This window comes from Amborella trichopoda, chromosome 12, assembly GCF_054954075.1.
Source record: "Amborella trichopoda isolate Santa Cruz 75 chromosome 12, AtrichopodaSantaCruz75HAP2 v2.0, whole genome shotgun sequence".
In the NCBI taxonomy this organism is placed as follows: domain Eukaryota; kingdom Viridiplantae; phylum Streptophyta; class Magnoliopsida; order Amborellales; family Amborellaceae; genus Amborella; species Amborella trichopoda.
Genome location: NC_142347.1, coordinates 18500674 through 18526509, shown reverse-complemented (window position 1 = coordinate 18526509; position 25836 = coordinate 18500674). Strand labels below are relative to the sequence as shown.

At 40.9% G+C, this 25836-nt stretch overlaps 1 protein-coding gene across 10 annotated transcripts in view; it reads right to left on the bottom strand.

The window, feature by feature from the left end:
* Nucleotides 1-21641: 21641 nt before the first annotated feature.
* LOC18436991 (2-oxoglutarate (2OG) and Fe(II)-dependent oxygenase superfamily protein) overlaps nucleotides 21642-25836 on the bottom strand; it is a 37129-nt gene continuing 32934 nt past the window's right edge. For 9 of the 10 annotated variants that reach the window (XR_016046250.1, XR_016046251.1, XM_088854274.1 and 6 more), the window contains 3 exons: nucleotides 23914-24032; nucleotides 22062-22173; nucleotides 21642-21976 (listed from right to left, as the gene is read on the bottom strand). Coding sequence is in view for 8 of the 10 variants with exons in the window: in XM_088854274.1 (XP_088710400.1) it covers nucleotides 21944-21976; nucleotides 22062-22173; nucleotides 23914-24032 (264 nt within the window). In the remaining 2 variants the exon portion in view is untranslated. Of the gene's footprint in view, nucleotides 21977-22061; nucleotides 22174-23909; nucleotides 24033-25836 lie in introns of those variants that run through there. The other variant, XM_088854273.1, reaches the window with a different exon arrangement.

Sequence of the window (25836 nt, the reverse complement as noted above, 5' to 3'; positions counted from 1 at the left end):
CCCCTAGACCCTAAATCGTACAAGCCAGCGATGGCAGGGAGCGGGATCACAACAGGAGGTGGCGCACACCACTCAGATAAGAGTGGCTCAGCACATATAAAAAGTGAAATCCTGAGCAAACCACGAAAGAAAACTAAAACTTACACAAAGATAAGTATTACATCCAAAAGTACAGCCAAACCATTCACACTGATATCCAAAAGTTCTTACAATTTTTCTTCAAGGCACTACTGGCCCAACAAATACACAAATAAAGTCTACATCACAGTGGTAGTCCACGTAAAATTTACAATGAAAATCTTCAAAAGACGGCTCTTCACCTCCTCAAACTTCAAGCTTCAGCTACCCAAACACGGCTTACTTGCCTCCAGCATGGATACTAACACCCTTCACTCTACAATCATGCAAATAAGATGTAATGAGTTGATAGCCCAGTAAGTAGATCTACACCATTGCATCCCAATTATTTAAACAGTGATAACAGTAAGCAGTGTACACTTATTCAAAGAACATCAAGATAAATCCCTTTAGAAAGCCTTTTAGTATTATAACAATATAATAAGAAAAGCAGTTTAATACACAATGTATAAATTAGAAGCCGCTACACTTTAAGCAAAACAGTAAGGATAACAAATCACAGTTGCAGAAGTTAGAGAGGCCTAATCTTGAAATAGAAGTTCTATTACTCAGGCTAAGCCAATCTTGTAGCTTGAAACCTCTACCCTCATTCAGGAGGGAGGACAATGACAAGTGGGTGTCCCACCTCGTAATGCCCTCATGCACACACATATCCCCAACGAGCTTTGGAGTTTTCGATAGGCAGTGGCCTTGCAAGACACGAACCTCTCCTTATGCCCTACTGGTGAGAGAGTGTTAAACTACCATTGGGTGACCCAATGCGTTGTGCTCATAAAGATTTAGGGGGGCACGACCCATCCAAATAGTCACATTCACATCTTGACTCCCGTCCTAACATGGATAGTTAAGGAAAGTTCACAGCTGCCAACACCATTATTTACACAGTAGGTGCCCATTCACATATCACATAACTAGCATATTAACGTGCACACATATGTTCACATCATAACATATTACACTATCAACAGATGACCCGTTGCGCAGTGCCTTATATCACAAGCCTCAAAAACAATCTCATATCACACTACCAATGGGTTGCTCCATTGCGTAGTGGTCAATCTCACAATGTATAACACATTACAGCAGTATCACAGGGTGTCACAGTATGAAAAAATCCACCACTAATGACTTACAATATCAATATCACTACAATATAACAGTGTTCGCTACCAATGGGTGCCCCATTTGGTATGGGTCAGAATCGTAGTATCAATGTCTCATTATGAAAATATTAGTATCTCAACATGACGATAGCAATATCACATTTTAATAGTGTTGTAAAGGCAGTATCATAGTGGCAGTAACTATATTCCAGTTTAAGCTTACAGTTCAAATTCCTGCAATTGTAGGCAATGTCGTGCCCTCACAATTTAGGTCCTAACTTCTGATTCATTAAGAATTTGAAGATGGTTCCAAAAGAAATTTTTTACTAGACGCACCTATCCTTCAAACACGGGAGGTTCAAATACAATTGGGCCTCATTGACCCTCTTGAGAGTTCAAGAGGATGAGCGTTTATTTGCAATACCCTGCTGCGTACATGGAACAGCAGGATACCCTGCTTTGCATCACTTTGACTCTTAAACTGTGAAGAATTTGAGACAATTTAAAAAATAAAAGTTCAAGCCAAGATATATATCTTTCTAACAAGGCTAATTTGAAAGCATTTGGACTCCATTTGATTGTTCAAATTTCCATGCCAAGGAAAGTTATAGTTCTGGTTTTTATCTAAATTGTCCACAGTGTCATCTCTTCATAAAAAGACACAACTTTCATTCTAAGAGGAATTTCAAAATAATTTCTACATGTAACTTTTATCCTACTCAAAGATCTTTCAAATGGTGGTGGTTTGACAGGAAACGGACTTCCTTTGGTTCGTTAAAACTAGTGGCATGAAAAATCCAGGAAAAACAGTCAATAGTATCATGCTCATACCTTTTGGACTATAACTTCATTTTTGTAAAAAAATTCAGCAGCGGGTAAACACGATAGTACTAGACTCACATATATTTCTAATAGCAGTGATTTGGGGTCAATCGGACCTCATTTTACTATTCAAATCCTCTTTCAAGAATATACTTGTTTCTAGAATTTCACAGAAGTATATAACATGCTTCATAAACATGATCCATAACCTTCAGTTTTTTTTTTAGAGAAAAACATCCTAATAACTATTCTTTCACAGTATACACACACAAACATGCATTTCCTTCAGAATTTCTAAACTATACATTCATTTTTAGCATCCACATTCATCATAAAACAAAAACCCCAAATTTTAGTGAACGAGGGATAAGAGATTACCACACTACATGCACTTTCATTACTCATCTCATAAACATATACTATATGCATCCTTATGACCACAATGCAATGTTGATGGATCCACTTACATGAACAGTAAGTGATGCCTTCTCAAAAACTCTTCTTTCACAGCTCATACCCACTCCATCAATGGTTTCTCTCCAAGTCTTCCCCAAACGTTTTCCCTAGAGAGAGAGAGAGAGAGAGAGAGAGAGAGAGAGAGAGAGAGGGAGAGAGATGAAGGAAGAATGCGTGGCGTGGGTGAGGCTGAGGGAGAAGCTTAAGTACTCAAGAGGTTGGGTGGCTATCCACATGGTTCCAAGGTTGGGCAAGTGGCAACTAGAACACGACAGGTGGCAGACGTCCTTCATGCACGCCAAAGCCAAAGACGTCGCCACGTGCTCTCTCGTCGCGCGCTCAATCTCCATGCGCTCTCTCGTCGTGCACTCTGTCGCCCCGCACTCTATATCTGCGCGCTTTATTGCCGCACGCTCTATCACTGTGTTCTCCATCACCGCATGCTCTATCGTCGTGCGCTCCATCATCACGATCTCTATTGCCGCGCGCCCCATCGGTGCGTGCTCCATTGTCCCGCGCTCCATCGCAGCATGCTCTATCGCCGCACGCTCTGTCACCGCGTGCTCTCTCGCCACGCGCTCACTCGCCGCGCACTTTATCATCGCGCACTCTATCGTCATGCGGTCCATTGCTGTACGCTCTATCACCGTGTGCTCTCTCACCGAGCGCTCACTCGCCACTATTTGAAGACATTTTTCAACACCTTGATCCCTAATCAGTAAAGCCTAACAAACAGTGGAAATCTGACAGTATCAAAATAGCCTCAGAGATGGTCAAGATCTTCATAAGAACTCTCAAAAGTATCCTTCTAAGTTTTGTCACATTCTGAAATGTCTAACGTAGTGCAGACTTGAAACAGTTCCAGAAGAATTAGACTCTCGCACCTTGAAACGAACCCCTATAACTAGAACTATATTTTTGGTGTGTCAAATTGTTGTGGGACCGCCACCATTCTATCTGGCACGGTTAAAAATCCCCAAGGGTCAAATTTTAGCTTAAACAGACATCCCAGGAGTTATAGGCAAAAGAGTGAAACAGGAGGATCCGCACGTTATTCCCTTGCGGCCACCCAGTACCTCAACTCCATTAAAGGGCCAGTCATGAGCAGTGAATTTCGATGCTCATATCTCACCTATCTTAAGTTGAATCGTGCTCAAATTTGTGAGCGCGTTCGTCTCGTCAAGACAAGTATTTCGATATGTGGCACACCCTGTGCTTCATCCGAGCACGAAGAAAAGCTAGAGAGAAGTTGTTGATCCGTGAAGAAAGTGCAGCAAAATCAACAGCATCATGCCTTGCTTGTGTGCCCAAATCATACCTCTCGCAAGCCCTATCGGAGTGAAACTAATTCCATCGCATGCGTAAGGTCTAGAGCTACCTCTAGTCCGAACCCCGTACGTGATGACCGTTCGGATTCCACACACGAAGCTGATGAAGTGACTGCAAATTTCGTCGTTGAAATTCTAGATTCCGACCAAAACTCCAAAGTTACAAAATCTTTGTCCGGACAAGGAATCGAGCTGCATTTATTGCCCCGCGATCGTGACAGCATGCTCAATGTGATCCAACGAAGAAATCACAAAAGAAATCGAGGAACAAGCACACTATCGATTTTCAAGATTCATCCAAATTTCAAGTCACATCATCGTGGCTTAAAAACACGATCCATGGCTCGAAGTTGGTATCAAATCGATCGTCATGCCGAGCCCTATAAGGAAACAACCACCTTTCGATCAAACGGGCATCAGAACAACCCCGGATCATGCATGAAAAATCATGCACATTCTAGGGCAACACAGAGACTATCTTGAAATTCAACAAATTGTTAGGAAGGGGCAAATCTATCATTTTGCACCCTATTTTTTAATTTCTTTTAATTTAATTAAATCTTAATTTCTAGCAATTAGGTTTAATTTTGATCGATCCACCCATGTTTGGGCATAATTCTGTATATACCATGTACCATCATTGTACGCAGAGTCTTGAACCCTTCACCAAACAGAATTTTTACTTAATAGAATTCCCTTTCCTTCTCATTTTTGCATCACATTTGGAGAGAAAGTAAGGAGAGAGAAATTTTTGGACAGGTACCCTTAGGCTCAAGGTAAATCTTCTCTATGTGCTTTTCTTTTTTTCTTCTTCTTCTTCGTCTAGTCCTCCCTCAAAGGCCATGCACGACAGTGGTAATGTTGTGCATGCCTCTTTCTTTTCTTTTTCTCCTCCTGTGGTTTCACCGGTCACGCATGGCGATGGCAGTGCCATGCGCGAGCTCCTTTTCCCCCTTCTATTCGTCCATCTCTATCTCTTAGCGAGGCTTGCAGACGACATTATTCATCACCATCCGTAGATGTGTCCTTGACATCTCAATGAAGAGCACAAACGATGAAACTTATCATCGCTCGAGTGGTCTCCCCCTGTTGCGCGCCTATCACAGACGGCGATGCCCATCACCGCCCACGAGAGGTCGCGGCAACACCTACCCTAGTCCATCAGCTTCCTTCGCGTGCTTGGTGCTTATTACCATCCGCGAGCTTCCTTCGCGTGCTCGGTGCCTATCGTCGTCCACAAGCCTTCTTCGTGCACTCGGAGCCTATCATCGTCCATGAGTTTCCTTCGTGCGCTCGAGCCTATCACCGTCCATAAGCCTTCTTCGTTCGCTTAGTGCCTATCGCCGTCCGCAAACCTTCTTCATGCACTCAGTGCTTATCGCCATCCACAAGCCTTCTTCGTGCACTCAGTGCCTATCGCCGTCCATAAGCTCTTCTTGTGTCCCACGCCTATCATCGTGTGCCCTGACAAGAATTGTCGTTGCGCCTCACAAATGGCTATTGTCGAGCGCTTTACAGGAGTTTGTCGCCGCCCGCACAAGGGTGTGCTTCCTACTTGTTGGCCTCAACGACGATGCCTAATGTCGCCAGTAGTTCACTGCTCACCCTCTAACCGTGAGAAGTAGTATCTAGCACCATCCATGGGTTGTGACACTGCTACTCCACGGTTATGGGTGGTGACGCTAAGCACCATCGAGACCCCATCTCTTCAACGTCTCGTGCATTTTCTTCATTCTCTTCTTACTTGACCAAGGGTGGACTCAGTCTAGTGTTTCCATAGCGGTCAGGCTATCCAACAATATCACTGTCGTGTTGGTCCCAAGTACTATGTCCATCTTGCTGCCACACCAGATTAGAACAGTCATGTTGACCTTGGTTTCAAGTAGTATTGTCATCGTGTCGATTCAAAGTACCGTGCCCGTCTTGCTACCACTCCGAGTCGATCATTGCACTGGTTCAGCTATCATGCTAGCCTCGTCCCCTTGTCGAGTACCCTCTTCTTTTCTCCTCTCATTTAAAGCTTCCACTTCATCACCCTAACTTCTCACATTCTTATCCATACGAATGTGCGTTGCCCTAAGATAAGGGTGGGTCTTTTGGCCCACTTATCTTGCAAATTAACCATAATAGTGTTGTGCAGAAAATAAGGAGATTGCAGGTCAAGGGAGGCGATTTCAAACCAGCTGAAGCAGCTGGGGGGCTTTTTATAGTGATTTAGGAGGGCGTCCGCGCAAGTCACCCCAAGTAAGTCACGGACTCAGGAGAGGTTGGTCCCCACCTCGCATTCAAAATTCCTCTTTCACTAGTTGGATACGTACCCTTGTTCTTGAACAAGGTTCCTGAGAGAGCGATCTCAAGTCACGTGTCACCCAATCACCTAGATCCGAGGAGGTGAGATTGAGGCACCGAACCAGCTTGGCGACTCCATTGGGGACTTATTATCCCTTCGTTGGTTCACTCTTATTTGATTAGTATCATCCTTTACTTTCTGCATTGCTTTTTATGGCACCTAGGTTATTCAACCCGTTCATTGAAGTCGGGGACTTTCTTATCCTCGCACTCATGACTGTCCCAGGGACGCGAACTGCTCAAGCTTCCTTCCCTACACTCCTTTTGAGTCGGGACTCACAGTCCGGCTCCCAAGTTCTTTTTTGGGTTGGTGGGAGAAGGGACTTTAAAGTCCCTGACTCCCCCCTTCCTCGCTATGGTAGACCCTCCACCAAGGCTCGTTGCATTGGTAGCAGATCTGCTGCTGCACATAGCATGCATCCTGCTATTAGCAAGTCCCTTGCCAGTCATAATGTTAGGGTACGCCGGAAGGCTGCCTTGTCCACTTTCATGAAAGGCAAGTAGGTTTCCGTCGCTCCTTAGGTTCGATGTAAGGCAACCGCCCATATTCCTTCACTGCTTCGAACCTCTATACGTAGAGGCTCGGCAAACTGAGGCAGAGACCCTACGGCCTCCACCTCGTGCACACACCTAAAGACTCATGGTCCAACCACTTGAGCCACACCTCAGGGCAACTTTCATACTGCCTTGAGCTCGCGTTCAGGGCTAGGCCTTCTCGGACTAAACCCTGCATACATCATACATTTGCATCCCATAGCTTGGGGCAATGCCAGCTCTATGCCAGCTCGAGCACATGAGGGTCGACCACTTCATCCTTCCTCCCAGCAACACAGCTTCACCCTGTGAGAGATAGGTTCCTACCCCGTCCCTCACAGACACAAGCTCATGAATCTCGACCTCTTAAGGTCGAACCAGTTGAGCAAACCCGGGATGACCCTCAATTCACCCAGACGGCTAACCCTAAAGGTGCACACGCAATGACTATGTAAGTTCCTTCTCGACCCCGACTCAGGCGGAGTCAGAAGCCAGTTCCTTCTTCTATCACTCTTCCTTCAACACGCAAGCACCTCGAGACCTGGTACTCAAAGGCTTTCCCTTAGAGTACTATCTTGAGTCAGCCACCTTAGGTCAGGCACCCACTCTGACCTCACAAGGGAATCCGGGGCAATGGCCTGATGTCAGATAGAAATCTGCACCCTCCAAGGCAACGACCTAGGTTGCCTCTGTCACCCATTCTTTGCTCTAGCTAATCAACATGGCCCTCGCCTGCTCAAGAAAGCGAGGCAGTCTAAATCTTAGGATCAGTTCTGGAGTGAGGTCCATAGTAGCCTCAAGATTAAACAGAAGAAAGGTCTGCAGATCCTGACCAAAGTAGCCCTTAAGGTAGTTGAGATTACCACCTTTGGTGACCTTCTGCCTCACAATCCGTTGATCACTGCCTAGAAGCCACGGTCCCAAGACTGTTAGGAATCGGTCCTCACACGATTGGTTCTGACCCTCCAGAAGAACCAATCAAACCGACTTACCACACACGACTCGCCACACACGACTCGCCAACCCTGACCGTCCACTACTCCGCTTGGTTCTGACCCTCTAGAAGAAACGGTCAGTGTCATAGTGATCGAGAGCCGAACGACACCCAAGAAGAGTGGATGAACAGGTTCGAGGTAATGATGCAGTCCATCCTCAAAAAGATGGAATGTCTAGAAGCCTCTAGGTCCCCTTCCTCTCACCATGAGATCGCTTCTCCTTCTAGGGAGGACACAGTCCCCAGGCAAACTACCCAACTGGTCTCCCAGGATAGCTCTGCTTCCCGCGGGGTTTGCCAAACTGACATAGATGCCATGGTGGTCCACAGTCTCAAGAATAAGGTCCCGAGCATGCAAGAGGCATCGCTTTACCAAAAGCCGTACCCCTTGTACACCGACCAAGTGTCGTTTCCCCAGAACTATCAGAAAGGGAAGCTCCCCCTATTCGATGGTACTACGTCTCCGCACCAGCATGCTGCTAACTTCCAGGTGGCCAGTCGAAAGATAGCAACTGACAGGCGACTCCTCCTCCGTCAGTTCGCTGAAACTCTCAAAAGGCCAGCCTTCCAGTGGTATGCTCGGCTAGCTCCAAACTCGGTGCATACATGGAGCAGTTGTTTTACCAACACTTCTACGAAGTCCAGAGGAACATAGAGACCATCGAGCTCCTCATTCTGACTCAAGACCCTGGTGAGCCAATTACAAGTTCATCGCCCAATGGAGAGAGCTGGCAACCTCTCATCCCATAACTGAAAAAGAAGATGTCTAGACCTACATACGAAACATATTTCCCGAGATCGCCTTGCATGTCGAGGCCTCCAATCCACCCTCCATGTCAGAGCTCATCTCTAAAGCAGTTCGTATTGAGGGTCTGTCCAAGCACCATGGCGGATCTGATTAGCAACCCTGCGGCTCGAATTCTCGCTTCAACAGTCTGGCAACCAGCAAAAAGCAGTGAACAGTGCAGCCGTCACCGTGATTGACACTAACAAAGCCACCCCTCAAACCTTGGACCTCTCCAAGGCACAAACGTCTCAGGCCGGGGGCAAGTAGCAGTCCTACACTAAGGTCCTACCCCCTAAAAATATAAATCGAAGTGACTTCTAGATCAAACATCAGAATAAGTTGTTTCCCTTCGATGAGTGGGCTCCTGCACTGCTTTGACTGCTACTGGAGCAAACATGATCCAGCTACCGGAGGTCAACACCGTAGAGCTGGCTGGGCAGGAGACAAATGAGAGGTACTGCACCTATCACGGGAAAGTAGGCCACCCCACTGAGGACTGCTATAAGCTCAATGATATTATCAAAGCCCTTATTAACAAGGGTCCGATAAAGCTTGAAGAGTTAAAGCAAGCATTCAGGGCAACTGAGGTTTCTCACATAGTGACAATCCAAGAAGATGATGGGGCACCCACTATCCTCCGTGAACTATTTTCCATAATGCTCGAAGAGCGACACATCATGTCAAAGCTGACAAGGCAGCCCAAGTTCCTGCCTCCAGGAACTAAGAACTTCTGGTGCTTGTATCACCTGATACGAGGCCACGACTTGAGTGAATGCACTGGCTTCCATGAGCTCTAGGCAAAGAAAATGCAGAAAAGCCAAGAAGCTCATGGTAACACAAAAGGACACCTTCAAGAGCCTCTTCCACCAGTGCAAGAAGAACTTCCGATGCAAGCCCCGAGAAGCGCTAAGCTAGATCCTCTGCAAGCCCTCTTCGAGGTGATGCTTCAACAGGGTCTCATCACTCCCAAGCCCGCCAAGCAGCTAAGGTATCTTTCCCAGGTCACGAAAAACCTCTGATGCCCATATCACCTAGTAAGGGGCCATGAGTTGAAGGAATGTTCTGGGTTCGAAGCCATAGTCGCGAAGAAAGTCTAGGAAGCCACATTGTTTATGTTGTCCTCCCAAAGTGCTTCCAAGACATCGCTCTCGTTTGAGAGGAAGCCCCACTACAGGTCCCCTATGAGCATACGCTGGACCTTTCAAAGCCATCGACTTCTCAACCTTAGGAAGTCTACCATGGTTGAAGTAGGCTCAAGTCCTTGAAGCGTGAGGCAGTCCACCAAGCTGGGGCTACTCACCAGCCTGATAGAGCACTCCAAACACTTCCTCAGGGAACCAGAAGGAGATGAGCACCTAGGTCAGCTCATCGAAGGAACCACATCCCTCAACCACCAGTTGAGGAAGAATTCCTCAGGCCCCTTCCTCCACTGCCAACCTTACAGGACTTCATCCCAGACGCAGCTCACCTTGTCCTGTCATCCAATCAGATGGACGTCCCTAAGTAATCAATAGCTCAAGAGTTGTCCAATGTGGGTGACGATGCTAAAAGCAACCCCCAACGGTCAAAGCTGGGGCAAGACCTAAAATACCCCCTACACACATTCAATTCATGTGACGACGTAAAAAGTAGCCCGAAACATTCTAACTCTTCTTCTTATCCCTCCTCTTCTATTTCTTCCACAGATACAGCTCAGCAGTGCCCAGACTTCGACACTTTAAACAGAGAGCTCAGAGGCACCAGCCTCAGCAGGTCGCAGTAGAAGCCCCTAAGAAAGATGCTAGCCCAGGCAGTAATTATTGACGGTCGCTGATGCCCTGCCAACCCAAGACAAAACCAAGCCATCTTCAAGCTCCTATTCCCACAAGGCCTGTCACATGATTCAAGTTCAAGAAGCATCACTCAGTTCGGGGCAAGTACCGAGTGACCCCAGGGACCAGAAATCGTCTCTCACACTGGGTCCTTCCTAGAAGCAGAAATGTCAAGATCATGTGTCTCTACACTCGAGGTTAATGAAAAACCTTGTGAATCCCCTGACAAAGAATTGAAAGAATCTCCGAAAGAGTGGGAAGTAGGTGGTCAGGCCACAGCCGACGAGTTCGAAGAGATAAAATAAGGGGATGACGTCGACCTAAGGCTAACTTTAATCTCGACAAAACTGTCCCAGGAAGAGAAAGAAAGTTATATTTCCCTCCTCAGAGCAAACCGAGATGTCTTCACCTGGCATTATCATGAGATGCATGGTCTAGACCCTCAAATCGCTGTCCATCGTCTCGATATTGATCCAACCGTCAAACCCATGAAACAGAAATCAAGAAGGTTCAGGCCCGACCTCGAGATGCAGATCGACACTGAGGTGAATAAGCTCAAGCATGCTGGATTCATACGTGAAGTAAAATACCCAAGATGGCTGGAAAATGTTGTCCCAATCAAGAAGAAAAATGGCCAAATCAAGGTCTGTATTGATTTTCTTGACTTGAGCACCGCCTGCCCCAAGGACGACTTCCCCCTGCCGTTCACTGAGATGCTTGTTAATTCAATGGCTCATTGTCAAATCTTCTCTTTCATGAATGGATACTCTAGTTATATAATCAAATCAGGATGGCACCAGAAGATGAGAAGGCCACTGCATTCTTGACCCAAAAGGTGTCTTTTGCTACACTGTGATGCCTTTCGGGTTAAAGAATGTCAGTGCCACGTACCAGCGAACCATGACGACCATCTTCAAGGATACGATCCACAAGGAGGTCGAGTGCTATGTATATGATTTGGTGGTGAAATCTAAAACAAAAGACACTCACGTCCAAGACCTTAAAAAGGTATTTGAATGGCTGTAGCGTCACCAGCTCAAGATGCTTGAAATGCGCCTTCGGCATATGCTCAGGAAAATTCTTAGGGTTCATCATGAGGTACCGTGGTATGCTCCCGAATGAAGAAGTTTTCTACACGGTTTTAACTCCGCCGTGAGAGATGTAATTTGACGAAGCATTCTAATCTGATAGAGCATGCTAAACATCTTCGGTTACTTTGAGCTGGTCATCCAGCAGCTTAAGGGGATTTATAACGTAAGGAAAGATACTCTCAAGCCTTATCATGACACGGCCAAATCTTATATGGCCTAGTTCGATGATTTATCCCTGAGTCATATCCCTAGAAGGCTAAACTTGCAAGCCGATGAGCTTTCAAAGCTCGGAGCCACCATTCAACTGTCTTCATCAGGGCCGACGCCTGTTTGGGTAACAAAATAGAGACATGTCAACTTGAGAACCGAAGTTTATGTGGATGAAGAGAGAGATGTCTTCCCCGAATGCCCACCTTATCCATTCGGAGCACTCCTCACTACCAAAGATGTCATTAAGGCAGAACAGGAAATGTCCCGAGGAAAAGAACCCAAAGCTGAGAAGTAGGAGCCTGAATTCTTCGACCCAATGTGTGCAAAGGTAGAGCAAGTAGAAGATTGGAGGGATCCTATCATGGACTTCATAAAGCATGGAAGGCTGCCTCAGGATCGAGCGAAATGCAATGTCATACGGCACATGTCTACCAAGTACACCCTTCTCGATGGGGATGTTCTCTTTCGTCAATCATTTGACGAAATTCTCCTCATATGCGTCGATACACAAGAAGCAAGCAAAGTACTCAAAGAAGTGCATTCGGGTATCTGCAGGCTGCATCAGTCCGACCCTAAGCTCTATGAGCGCATATGCAGACTCGGCTATTATTGGCCTTCAATGGTGGCTGACGCCCAAAACTATGCTAAAAGATGTCAGGTGTGCTAAATGCACTCAAGCCTCATTCATCAACCCCCGGAGCCTCTCCATTCTACAGTGACATCATGGCCCTTTTCCCAATGGGGAATGGATATTGTAGGAGCCATCGACCCTCCTTTTGCCTTGGGTCATGCCTTCATTCTAGCAGTGACAGATTACTCTTCCAAGTGGGCTGAAGCAGTCCCTCTCAAGCAAGTTCTAAGGACCACTGTGGCCAACTTCGTGCGCCACCGCATCATATACCAGTTCGGGGTTCCAAACCGAATAATCTCTGATAATGGCCCTCAGTTTAGAAGCCATCACGTTGATCGACTAGTCAACCAGTTCGGCTTTGAGTGGAAATACTTGACCATGTACTACCCTTGAGCCAACAGTTTAGCTGAGGCATTCAACAAAACCTTGTGCGGGGTGCTCCAAAAGTCAATTTCGAAGTCAAGGAAGAATTGGCATGAGAAGTTGCCTAAAGCTCTTTCGGTCTATCACACCACCACTCACAATGCTAGAAACTCTACCCCTTATGCCCTGGTCTATGGAGGTGAGGCGGTTTTACCCCTCAAAGTTCAAATACATTCACTCCGTGTCCCCATACATCACTGGCTAACATAAGATGAGAGGGTCAAGCTCTGTTATCAGGAGTTGGATGCCCTTGATGAAAAGAGACTAGAGGCCCAGCAGAACTTCAAGCTCAATCAGGGGAGAATGAAGAGAGAATTTGACAAATTTTTCAAGGTTCGCTCATTTGCCAGAGGAGATCTAGTCTTAGCAATCAAGAGACCGATTGTCATGCATGGGCACCGCAAAGGAAAGTTCTAACGCAAGTGGGAAGGTCCATTCATAGTAAAAAAGGTCACACCAAATGGGGCCTATATACTGGCAAGCTCACATGGAGGAGAGGCGATGCCCCCTATCAATGGGCGATCCTTAAAGAAGTATTATCCCTGATATGTCCCTAAAATGTGGTGCATGCACTAAAGAGAAGGAAATGGAAGAGAAGAATATTAAGATGGCTCAAAAGAAGTTCATTTCTTTCATTGCATTAGAGAAGGATACAAGCTACAATCAAAAGCCCACTATTAGGGAGGTTACAAAGCTCTTGCATCTGAGGATAAGAGGACGATTACAAGCCAAAACCCCGCAGTACAAAGCTCTTGCATCTGAGGACAAGAGGACGGTTACAGGCCAAAAAGAAACGCCCTCATCATGAAGAAGAAGTAAAACCACTTGGAAGTCAGCTTCAATTCATCTGCCAGTTGCTCTCAACGAGGATGGTTACAGGCCAAAAGATGAAGCCAACCATTTTCGAGTCAGCTTCAATCGATCTGACATACAAAGCAGACCTCTCTGACAAGGAGCTAGCCCATGATGGATTCCCTTCCTCCAAAACAACATGTACTTCACTGTTGTGTTGGAGGACTTGGCTTCCAACGAACCACAATGACCGGGCCTTCTCATTTTCCATCACTCTTGACCCCCACAAGGCATCACCATCCATGATCATCGCCACGCGCAACTCAATGGCATGCGTAATCATTTCCCCAACCGTCACTCCTCACCGACGGTCCACCTTCTCATGATCTTTCGCCTCCCCCGCAAGATTTCGAGTTTAGCCAAACACTCCTCCGTATGTCAGAAATCCCCGTCTAACCCTGTTCTTTCCCCTATCCGACAGCGGGGAAAATCGAAATAACCACCGGAATCCCCGGAAAGTTCCCCTGAGACCCTGTGGGTTTCTCTTCTCTCATTTTTTGCTCTTCTGCAGCTCTCACCACAACTCACTGAAATTTTACTGTGCTTCCAGTGAGCCCACTATTGCTCCTCCTTCTTCTCTTCCGATAGCCAGAAAATCATCAAATTCTTCTGACTTCTCGTGCAACCTCCCCTTCAACCTCGAGACTATCGGAAAAGCACCAAAACTCTGGCAAAGCACCACTACAAATCCAGCTAAGGCTCTGAGAAGCCCCGTTCCCTGCTCAGTAGAGCCTCAGCACTCTCTAAAAACACTCAATAGCATGTTGCGAAGGCCCCGACCTGCTCAAGCTCGTCAGAAAGCTCCTAAAGGCCTGGGTATTACAGATTTTGGCTAGAAAACTCTAGCCATGAAACTCTTGACGAAAGCTCCGGCTCTCTCTCTCTCTCTCTAAAAACTCTCTTCAACTTTTTTACCCTTCTGTAAAACAGTAAAATAGAGTTTTCCCCTTATTTTACTGCCCCTCACAAACTGCCCCTCACAAGTTAAAAAAGACGTTGCAGTCCTCATCTTCAAACGACAATAAGACCAGGCCGGGGCAAATCAAGCCCGAGATCCGAAAGGAGTTATCACCATGTGCTTCATCAAGGGCTATCATTGTGCGCCTTCGTCAACGGTCATCGTCACGCGCTTCATTAAGGGCTATCGTCATACTCCTTCCTCAAGAGCCATCGCCACGTGCTTCGTCAAGAGCATCACCGCGTGCTTCTTCAAGGGTCATCACCGCGTGATTCGTCAAGGATTTAGCACCGTGCACCTCACTAAGTGGTTAACGTCATGTGCTTCACTCAAAGCCTAATGCCATCCAAAACTTAACATCGTGCGCATTCCATGACACTCCCATCTGGACCTTCGTCCTGCATCCCCATGAAGTTCATTCCCTACTTCCCAATCTCACTCTTCACGTGTCAAGTCTCCATTTATGGCTCGATTCCCAAGAGAGTCACTTTCTCTTACCACAACTACGGTCTAGTTGCATGACCTTAAATTGCATGGTCCAAACTATATGACTTTAAACTTAGTGGAGATCTAGTTACATGACCTTAAGCTGCATGGTCCTAGCCACATGACTTTAAACTGCATAGCCATGGTCCGAGCTACAAGACCTTAAAATTATAACGCACGTCAAACGACAAACAACACGACAAATAGTCCACACGCATTACTTTAAACTGTGAAATGGACACACCCCTTCGCCAGGTGTATTCCATCAACATCCCCAGTGGAGTTAGGTGTATGCAAAAGAAAAAGGGAGTCATGTTGACCCCTTCAATCCCCAGTGGGTCTATTTCACGCCGACACCCCAATAGGAGTCACATCCTACACTACCCTCAAGGAGTTAGGGATATTCTTATCCTTTCAACCCCCAGTGGGGTTGCATCTGTACTCTGGCTTATCATTCTCAATAGAGTTACATCATACCATTACTCATCATCCCCAAGAAGTCACACTTACCCTCTTAATCCCCTGTGAAGTCTGTTTCTGCTTACCACTCCTTATAGGGCCACCATCTTCATCTAAATCTCTCTGCTTGTATATAGCCTCAACTATCTTTATCCTTAAGGAGTCAGATTGCTATCCACAGACCTATTCTCCATGAAGCTTCACCTACATAGTGACCCACACAATGGTCCTTGCTACATGACCTTAAACTGCATTGCCATGGTCCGTGCTGCATGACTTTAAATTGCATAGTCATAGTCCAAACTATATGACCTTAAACTGTAGCGGAGGTCTAGTTGTACGACCTAAAACTGCCTAGTCCTAGCTGTATAACTTTAAACTACATAGCCACCGCATACTGTATTTCAAATTCTTAATACATGTGTTAATAATATAAACTACAAATTCGTAATCGATTTGGCCATTCCATTCTAGTTATATTTACGAAATACCGTTGTGTATATATAATAATTATAGTTAATTACTATCAAGTACATAATTACTATAATAACGTATATTTCATTAGATTTATAATTACATAATTATATATAATTATAATCAGCTCAATTATATTTGTGTTGTATTAACCCATATTTAAGGTAATTATAGTATAGGTATATTGTATTTAATTATATAATCAAATATATTTATAATCACAATAATATATAACAATTATGCAATAATATTTATAGTGTAGATATTTATATACTAATCGAAAACAACGATGATTATGGTACGTATAACGTTAGTCATGCCATTTGTAGGATTAGGTGATAATTTAATTTATGGATATTATATTCAACCTTATAATTAATGTTATTAAATATAACATTAATTATATTTATAATTTAGAAATATAATACCGTGATTACCCTTATGGTCCATGTATAAATGTAATTGTAAACACGTTGATATGAGTAAGTTGTCACAAGTGCCCCACTACCAATGGTTACACGCAATATACGCGTTCAATTCGCGTTCAATTCAGTGGCCTTTAGTATTTGAACGGGCTAACAAGCATGTTGCCCAAGTGGGGCTCGTATTATAACTAATAATTACTATGATTCAAACGACCAATGGTAATTACAAGTAATTACGTAAATGTGTTATATAATATATCCAGTTATATGTGTTATATAATATATCCAGATATATTATAATTAGGTAAATTATGATTTTAAGTATATAATTAATATCAATTATAGTGAATTATAATTGGTAATAATATTATGGTGAGTTATAAATAGTAATATCATCATATTATAACTTAAATATAGACATTATGGTGATAATTATACATGTAATAGTAAAATAAATGTGTTAATAGTATTATTGTAATATATATTTCTATTAACATACAAATTATATGTCAATATAAATTGGTATGTTATATTGATTAATATAAATTATCATTATATCTTTATTATAGTGATAATCATTTAAATTATAAACTATATTATTTGTGCATTATATTATAGTTAATCGGTATATTAATAATACCGTTTTAATACCATTTTACATATACTTGATTATAATTGTATTAAATTGTATATTATTACAATTACAAGGAAATATATATTCCACCATTTTACGTATACTTATAAACGGTGTGCATGTTAATACGTATGTTATATGCCACTTTTATTACGATTATAAACCGTTCTCCCTCGGAATTTATTAATATAACTCCTCATATAGTAACTAGCACGCAAAATTCGTATTTATAATCTATAGGTATCAATAATTAGTAGCTATTACAACAATAGGGGGTCGTTTGGATACCTGAAAATATATTGTCTGTGAAATATATTACTGACGTAATACATTACTGCATATTACATCCCCTGCAAATGGATTGTTACTATTTAGGTAGTATTTGAAAGCAACCTAAGAAATACATTGCTATTGTTTGGCTATGTCTGTAAGAAATATGGGAAATGCATTATTAATATTTTACCAGCACTTGCCTATAAACTCTCATCTCTTCTTTTTTTTTTTTGTCACAAAATTCCATTCAAATGCGGTATTAAAGTCATCATCACACCATTTCAAAAAGAGTTTTTAATAATAACATCATCACCATTCCAAAAAAAATTTATAATAATAGCTTGTACTATTCTAAAGTCATCATGATACCATTTCCTACTTATTTTGCTTGCCTTCGGCACTTACATGGAATCACATGTCTTCTAACATGACTAGACTTTGGTTTCAACATGATAAGTCATTGGAATAATATGATTGGAAGAACATGATTTTCTTATGATAAACCTTATTTTTATTTATTTTTTATAAAAGTCTTTCAAATGTATCTCTATATAATTTCAAATAAACAATAAATTTATGATACCAAATTCAAAATCTTTATAGTAGTTAAAAAATGGGAAGGAATTTGATTAGTAAACTAGAAGGTTTGGTAATTACAGTAGAAAGGCATTGGAGGAGACTAAAGATGTATCTTATTGCAATTGGGCTTTTACTAATCTCTTATGAGGATTATGTTGTGTAAAATTTTTTATTATGTTTGTGTAGTATACTTTCTCATTGATTACCAATTATTATTTATATTATTATTTATTTTATACGAGTGTTGATGGCTTGCTATAACCCAAATTGGAGATAGATGGATGTAGAAATTGATGTACGATAGTGTAGAAATGGATATACGTAGTAAGTACAAACACTTGTAAGTAGAGTTTAGAGAGAAAGTAGAAATGAATGCACGTAAGAAAGAGAATGGAGGGAGAATTGACCACTTATAAGTGGAATTTAGAGAGAGAAAGTAAAAATGCATGTGTTCAGAGAGAGGAAAAATGGGAGAGAATGGATGGGCGAATGGACCACTTATAAATGAAATTTAGAGAGAGAAAGTAGAAATGGAAGTGTTTAGGAGAGATGGAGAATGGGGGAGAATGGATGGGCATAGAAGAGAAGGAGAATGGAAGAAAATAGAGGATTTTTTTAGGTAGAAGACACAGCACATAATGGATTTCACAGCTCACAGGTGATTTTTTTTAGGTACAAGACACATTAAGCACGTAATGGATTTCACAGCTCACAGGTGATGGATTTCACAGCTATTCCAAGGGTAATTGATTTCACGTATTTTTGGAAAATGTTGTATAATTTATTTCCATTTTGTTACGGTTGAAGTGTACCCAATTCTCATATTTCCTTATAATATGTTTCTTGTGATAAATTTTCAAGTACCTAAACGGCCCCTAGGTATTTGCGCACAAACGGTTTACAATTGTATCAATTATGTAGGTATTAAAAATTAATTTGTATGCGTAATAAATTAGTATAACATTCTGCCGTTTTACATTCATATAACATTAATGTTATTTAAGTGACATAATTGATATTATATAATTATAAATATATGATTATCAACATAGTATATAATTAAATATAATAATTATTAATAATTGCCCATACAATTACGTAAAGATTACTATTAATGATTATAATGATAGCCGGTTATATAAAACATAAACTTATAAATTATTATTATAATTATAATTTTAAAGCCAAATTGTATATAAATTTTATTATAGCATATTTTAGTTACTATACATATTGGTTTAACAATATATTATAATAATATAATATTATGAATATTAATAGTTCGTTTAGTATATGTATTATAAAATATTAATAATATTGACCAATAATACATATATTAACGAATTATAACTCATGGAATACAAATAATAACATGCGATTTCAATTAGTAATATTTAAAAATTACATATATTATATGTAATATATCCAGGTATATTATAATTAGGTAAATTATTATTTTAAATATATAATTAATACCAATTATAGTGAATTATAATTGGTAATAATATTATTCTCATTCAATTTAAAAGTTATCCTAAAATCGGCTCGGTTTGCGCACGATTCACATACGTTGAGTTGAGTGCACGTGTTGTTTCAATAAAAAAGAAATTTTTAACGGTAACATACGACTTATCATTTATTCAAAAATATATTTTTTTTAACAGTAATGAACGACTTATCATTGTTTCAATTTTTTTTTTTTTTTTTAACGGTAATGTCCGACATATCATTGAACAAAAATATTTTCTTTTTTGAACGATAACAAACGACTTATCATTGTTTCAATTTTTTTTTTTTTTTTGAACGGTAAAGTCCGACATATCATTGATTCAAAAATAAATATATATTTTTAATTGTAAAGTACGACATATCATTCATTCAAATTTTTTTTTTTTTTTAATTTTGAGCGGTAACGTACCACTTATGATTGATACAAATATATATATATATATATATATATATATATATATATATATATATATATAAAACGTACGACTTATCAATGATTCTTCTTTTCTGTAGCCAATCGAAGAGAAAGTCGTTGCGGTCATTTTGCATCAAGAACCACGCAATTTGGACTCCGATTGACCATTTTATGATTTTGGGAGTCGTTGAAAAAACGGTTTTCCAACAATCCAAAAGTTGTGCCTTCGTACAAGCTTCGAACGATGCCTTCTCAATCCTCATCTCGGGCATATTTTACCTCAAATCGAAGCCCTTCAAGTCACAATCAAAATGCTTATGTTTTTAGGTCAGCTCGACTTCGACTCTTCGAGATATGTCTGTCGAAGTGAAGAATGGTCACGCATAAAAATCTGCATAATGTGTTCTCTGAGAAACCTTCTCTCTAAGATTTTCCTCGACTCGATGTTCAGCTCCATGCGTGCCATGTATCAAAAACTTCCTCTCGACGAGGGAACAATATACTAAAATTTGAGCTAGATCATCTTCGGGGTCAATGGAATACAAGCCAACTTTCTCATTTTTGGGAGAGCGCATCAGCTTTTTACTTTTTTTAGTAATTGGTTTTGCTATTTGCACATGAATAGTAAACAACCTTCCTTTTTTAAGAAAGTAAGACCTAGAAAGATTTGGGACCTTCTGAAACTGTCTGCAGTGGTCTGGTGATCATCCGACATCACCCTAATAGAGCTCTAATTATAGGGTAGCTCGTGCACATTAGAATGCAGCACTCCACACTGAACCTTCATCTTTTTCCATCGCGCCTTTGTCAGGTTGGGGCGAAATTTCTTTTTCCATCGCGCCTTTGTCAGGTTGGGGCGAAATTTTGAGACGGACGTTGGGATTTCAAATGCTGCTCTTATACACCTTATGGGTGCAAGATGACACCATTTCAAATGCTCTTCAAAATAAAAAATAAAACTTATTTCTACAGAGGCTTCTTAGTCTATAAGCATTTTTAGTACTTGCGGTCCTGGGTTGCAACCGCCTCCTCTTAATGTGCATTGGGGATAGTACGTCAAAAATACCCTACAACATCACATTGAGGCTGTATATCTTTCAAAATTGGGACTAATGGGAATAACCGGAGCTCGCTCGTCGGTTCTCCAATTTTGTACACAAAAAAAAAGAACAGAAAATAAAAAAACAGGTAAGAACCACAATGAACTTAGCACAAAACTCAAATGTGCGAGGACCTGGACGACAGCACACATTGGATCAAGCCTGGCTAGGTGATTTTTAGAACACTAGTTTTCATGCTAAGAATAGATAGTAAACTGCTAATAACCTAAAACTTATGAACAAAACCATCCAAGCAACGTCATTATTTTGAAGCCTTAAGAACCAAATGCAATACCGGCTAGTTAAATCGAAACCAGCCGGTTTTGGTTTTAGCCGATTTGAGTGATCTGGCCAGGTATATTAAAAAAATAATAATAATATTTGTTTATAAAATCTTTAAACTAAAAGATTTGTTGTAATTCATTTTTAAATATTCTTTATTATTTTGACAAAGATTGAAAAGTGTGGCAGCCATGAATACGTATTTTTACATTTACCCATCTTTGCAGTATAAAAAGAGATATTGATCACCCTCATTGGTGGGAAAATGCATGCAAGACACAAATCGATTTTTAAAAATTCATGTTTTCCACTAATTTTCAACTTCATTTGAATGTGCTTTATCTCATCATGCTTTAAACATACTTGTACATTTTTTTTTATTTTTTTGTTTTTTTTGTATTTTTTTAACACTTTTAATTGGCCATGACTTGACCCGTTAGGCCGGTCTAACCTGCCAGTTTACCGCCCTTGGGCCGTTTCCGAGTCCAGATGGAGTTTTCAAACACTGCTAAGAACAATTATCACACGAGAGTATAATTCACTTCAACGAAATAAATAATACCCCAAACTGGGTGACACCTGGCGATATCAATACACCTGCAGTAATACATCTCCGGCACAATGACTCAAGATATAGTTAATAATTTCATTCATAACGAAGAGAAAGGGCCATGCACATTTCATTAAGAACTACGGGGTAAGAAGCTCCTCGGCAACAAAAAGCACTAGCATACTGTACAAAATTAAGCTACAAATGAGCCCACGTGAAGGCTCAAATCATTGATTCCCTTCCCGCCACGAATACTCTCAATTTGTGTGCTCAAACCACCGATTCCGTCTCCCTCATGAATTCCTGCCAATGTCAGACCTCACATAAATACTTTGTTGATAATTTACAGTGTACGAAAATTTGACTAAGCATTTTATGGAGTTCATACCATTCTCCTTGCTGCAACTAGCTCCCGCTGCCGTTGTTGCTTTTCACGCAAGCATTTCCCACACCAGCTGGAAAAGTCTTTCTGATACTTCTTCAGCTCTCTGAAAACAGAGCTGTAAAGAGTGGTGGAGCACAAACTTTTATCAAAACACAACACATGGTGGTTTACTTTTATCAAAACACAATACATGAACAGGTGGTTTGATTTAGGAGTGAAAAAAGTTTCAGGAGAACAAAAGAAACCCTAAGTCACATCAGGAAAGATTTATTCAAGGGCAAGCTTCCTAAGCTTCCCCTACAGCATAAAACTTATACACTTCCCCTTATCCAACCGTCCATTCTGAATGGGGATTAACATTGCCCCAATCACAATGTCACATCTCTATACTATTTTATTTTTAATTTTTTCTATAAACTATTTTGACACCAAATTTTGGACATCCAATCCTCTATTAAGCTCGCACTAGCGAAAAATATAGAACAAATATTTCCAATAAAATAAAATGAACAAAATATCCCTGAAACTTTCAAGGGGTATTTTGGTCATTATGTTTATCGAAAAATTATTTTTAATATTTGTTATAGGTGTGCCCCAATAAGAAGATGGCACGTACCAAATTTTATATTCATACAAATAGTATAAAAAAAATTAAAAATAAAATACTTTGAGAGTCGGATCTAAGATCAAACAGTGAGTGGCTCTCTTGATCAAAATTGGACAGCTGGATGGAAGGGGAAGCATAGATCTTCTATGCTGTAGGGGAAGTATAAAAACCTTTCCCTTCATTTAAACCAGTCACTGACAGTTTGAGGGGCTACAAGTGCCATAGCAAAGTCAAAGCAGATACTGATCACCCTCATTGGTATGGTGTCATGCATGAATGCATACATAATAAACAAAATGGTTACTGAGTAAAAAAAAGAGGGACAAACAATTAAACAAAAAAGAATGGTTATTCAGTGACATTTTCACTTGTTGCAACTTTCTCAACCATTTACTTTAAAAAATCCAACAAAATCAAATCCCCAAATAATGCATACACAGTGAAAAGTATGAATTCTTAAAGAAATCAATAGTCTGACAATATGATGGTTTCATGAGAAATTTTGAAGTCATTTGAATTAGACAACTCGGAGAAGATGCTTAGAATGTTACGAGCATCAAACCTTCACAACTAACGAACTATAGACCTTCACATAAATTGGAAACAAAATGTCTAAAATGAAAAAATGAACTATTCACAAAGGCCAAATGTTATACAAGATCTAAACAATTATTAATGGGCACCTAGATGACAGTTGACAATCCCAAACTGGTTTAGAATTTAACAAAATTTGTTCATTCACTTTGATAGATGGAGTTCAAATATGGGGACTCACTTGTTTTGAATCACCTGATATTATATGCCACTTCTCCCAAATTAACCATAAAAAAAAATGAAGAAATGAAAGGATTTTTTCTAATTTTTCTATTTCCAAGAACAAGTTCTTACTTTTTTTTAACCTTTTCAAAACTTTTTATCATCTTTTATATACTTTCTCAAATGTTTATTATTCTATTTGTTTCTTCCAGATTTTTACGAAGTTTTCATGATTTTTTGCATTTTCTTTCTATTTTTTTCCCTTTATTGGCTCAAAGCAAACTCAGACGAGTCAACATGAACTCCACTTAGTAACTCAGCCAGGCCAGGGCCCAATTTCCATGGTCGGAGCAGAGATCAAAAACATTGACTAAGTGCAAAATGGATCATTTCCTGAAGTCAAATTGGTTACATGGGAAACTTCTTACAATGTGTGGGAAATTATTCGCCTACCCATATAACAATGGATTCTTGGTCAAGGTCAAAAGTTACCTCCTACACCATAATAACATATTGACTCGATGTCCAGATGTTGTGGCTTTGGCTCCATGTCGATGACGACCTCTATGAAGTACAGCTTGTCCAGGAATGTGAGGATAGTCATAAATTTCCTGAAGAAGAGAAGCGTCCATTATATCCTCAAGACCAAAAGGAAACAACTTGAGCAAGCGATGACAGGGTCAAAACAATCATAAAGATAAAAACAAAGAAAAGTACAGAATGCAAAGGCAAGTTCATAAAGTGTGGCAAACAATAGTTCTAAATTCAAAAGTACTTCCATGAGAATCAATTACGGTTTAGAGTAGTTAACCAGAATGTAATGAAAAGAGAGAACCAATGAATCCAAAAAAGAATCATACTTGAAAAGTATAAATGACTTGCATCATGATGAGCCAAATCAGATGACGGAAATTTGTGGGAAAGAGGTTAGCAATGGAAGCAACGTGCAGGGCGCCTAATAGGCCTTCCCCGTCAAGAGTTTCTGACATCCTATATCGATTTACTTGCAAGCTACTCGAACTTCCAGAAAGTAGTTACCAACTAGCCCCGCTCTCTCCCAAGTACCTTCCCTTGACTAATAACTCAATCCCCTTGCTCTTCTCACTTGAGAACTTCACCCTATCGATGGTGATGCAGCACCTGACACTAGGTTGCGCACCCTAACCTACAATGGTCACATGAGGATTTAAACTACCAAACAGCTATGGTCACATGATGGTTTTAAGTTAACCTTTCTCAAATAAAAGAAACCACCTAACAGCTATGACAAGTGCAAATTGGGGCATGTTTCCTTTAAAGGCCTTGAGAGCATATAAAAACTATGACTAGGTACTCCAATGAGAATGTTCTCCATGTGAGAACGAAGAGACATGCTTCGTAGTGCACATCAACTCACCCCGGTTGGATGATTTACGCCCAAAGTGGAGTCCAAAACCTTTTATCCCTGGTTATAAGGCACAATTGTGCAGTTTGCAGGATAAGCCCTTGTTGAGGTCGGAGAGAGCCCCGAGTGGTTAGCCAGGAAGTTGCCAATCTTCTGTATGTGGTTGACGGCTTGTAGGCAAGGGTCAAATCCTCAACATTACCACCACTTGACATTTACATATGATAGCCACATCTATGGGAAGCGACCCATTGGGATAAGACATGTACATGTGCCGAAGAGATACCCACTGCACCATTGTGATAGTCTACACGTCTAAAAATGACTTATCCTTTGGGGGGGAACCTGTAATCCACACACTAGGCCCATGTTCCCTCTATTTATTAGCCAGCTTTGAAGGACCAAACATGAGCCTCTGCAATAAACTATAAATGGTTTGAGAAGAGAGACTGTGGACTATGAGAACTAGCATAGGTGGAGTGCCTAAGTAATTTCACATATTCCAAACGCGATGGATCCACCTCTTTTAATTATGCTTATCTATGTTTAAAAAATTCATTAATCACAAAAATGAGTTTTTAAAGTGCATTACAGATTTTATTTGTGCAACGCAAACTTTAATAAAAAAATAAATAGGATTTTCAACATTAAAACCTTAACGAGTCAATTCAAAAATACCTAGTGGGGATTAAAAATTCTTTTTGGCACAAAAAAATAGGTCTAACCCACATGGGTTTCCATCTTTTAGGCAATCCAAAATGGAGTGTATTAAGTACTTTGGAGGTGATCCAAAGCATCTTTTAACGGTAACGGCTTTCCATGTTCTTGCTTATTTTTCTTCTTGTAACTTTCTAATTGTTTATGAGTGGAAGAGTTTGATCGAAGGTAGCAAGTGAGGATTTGTAATAGATTTGTAATAGATTTGTTTTATTTTTTTTGGATTGTAAGTGGAATTCATGAGAATACTCGGTAGTTACTGAAAAACAAATTATCACATATACTGTGTGTTCTACATCGCCGCCTTCAGCATA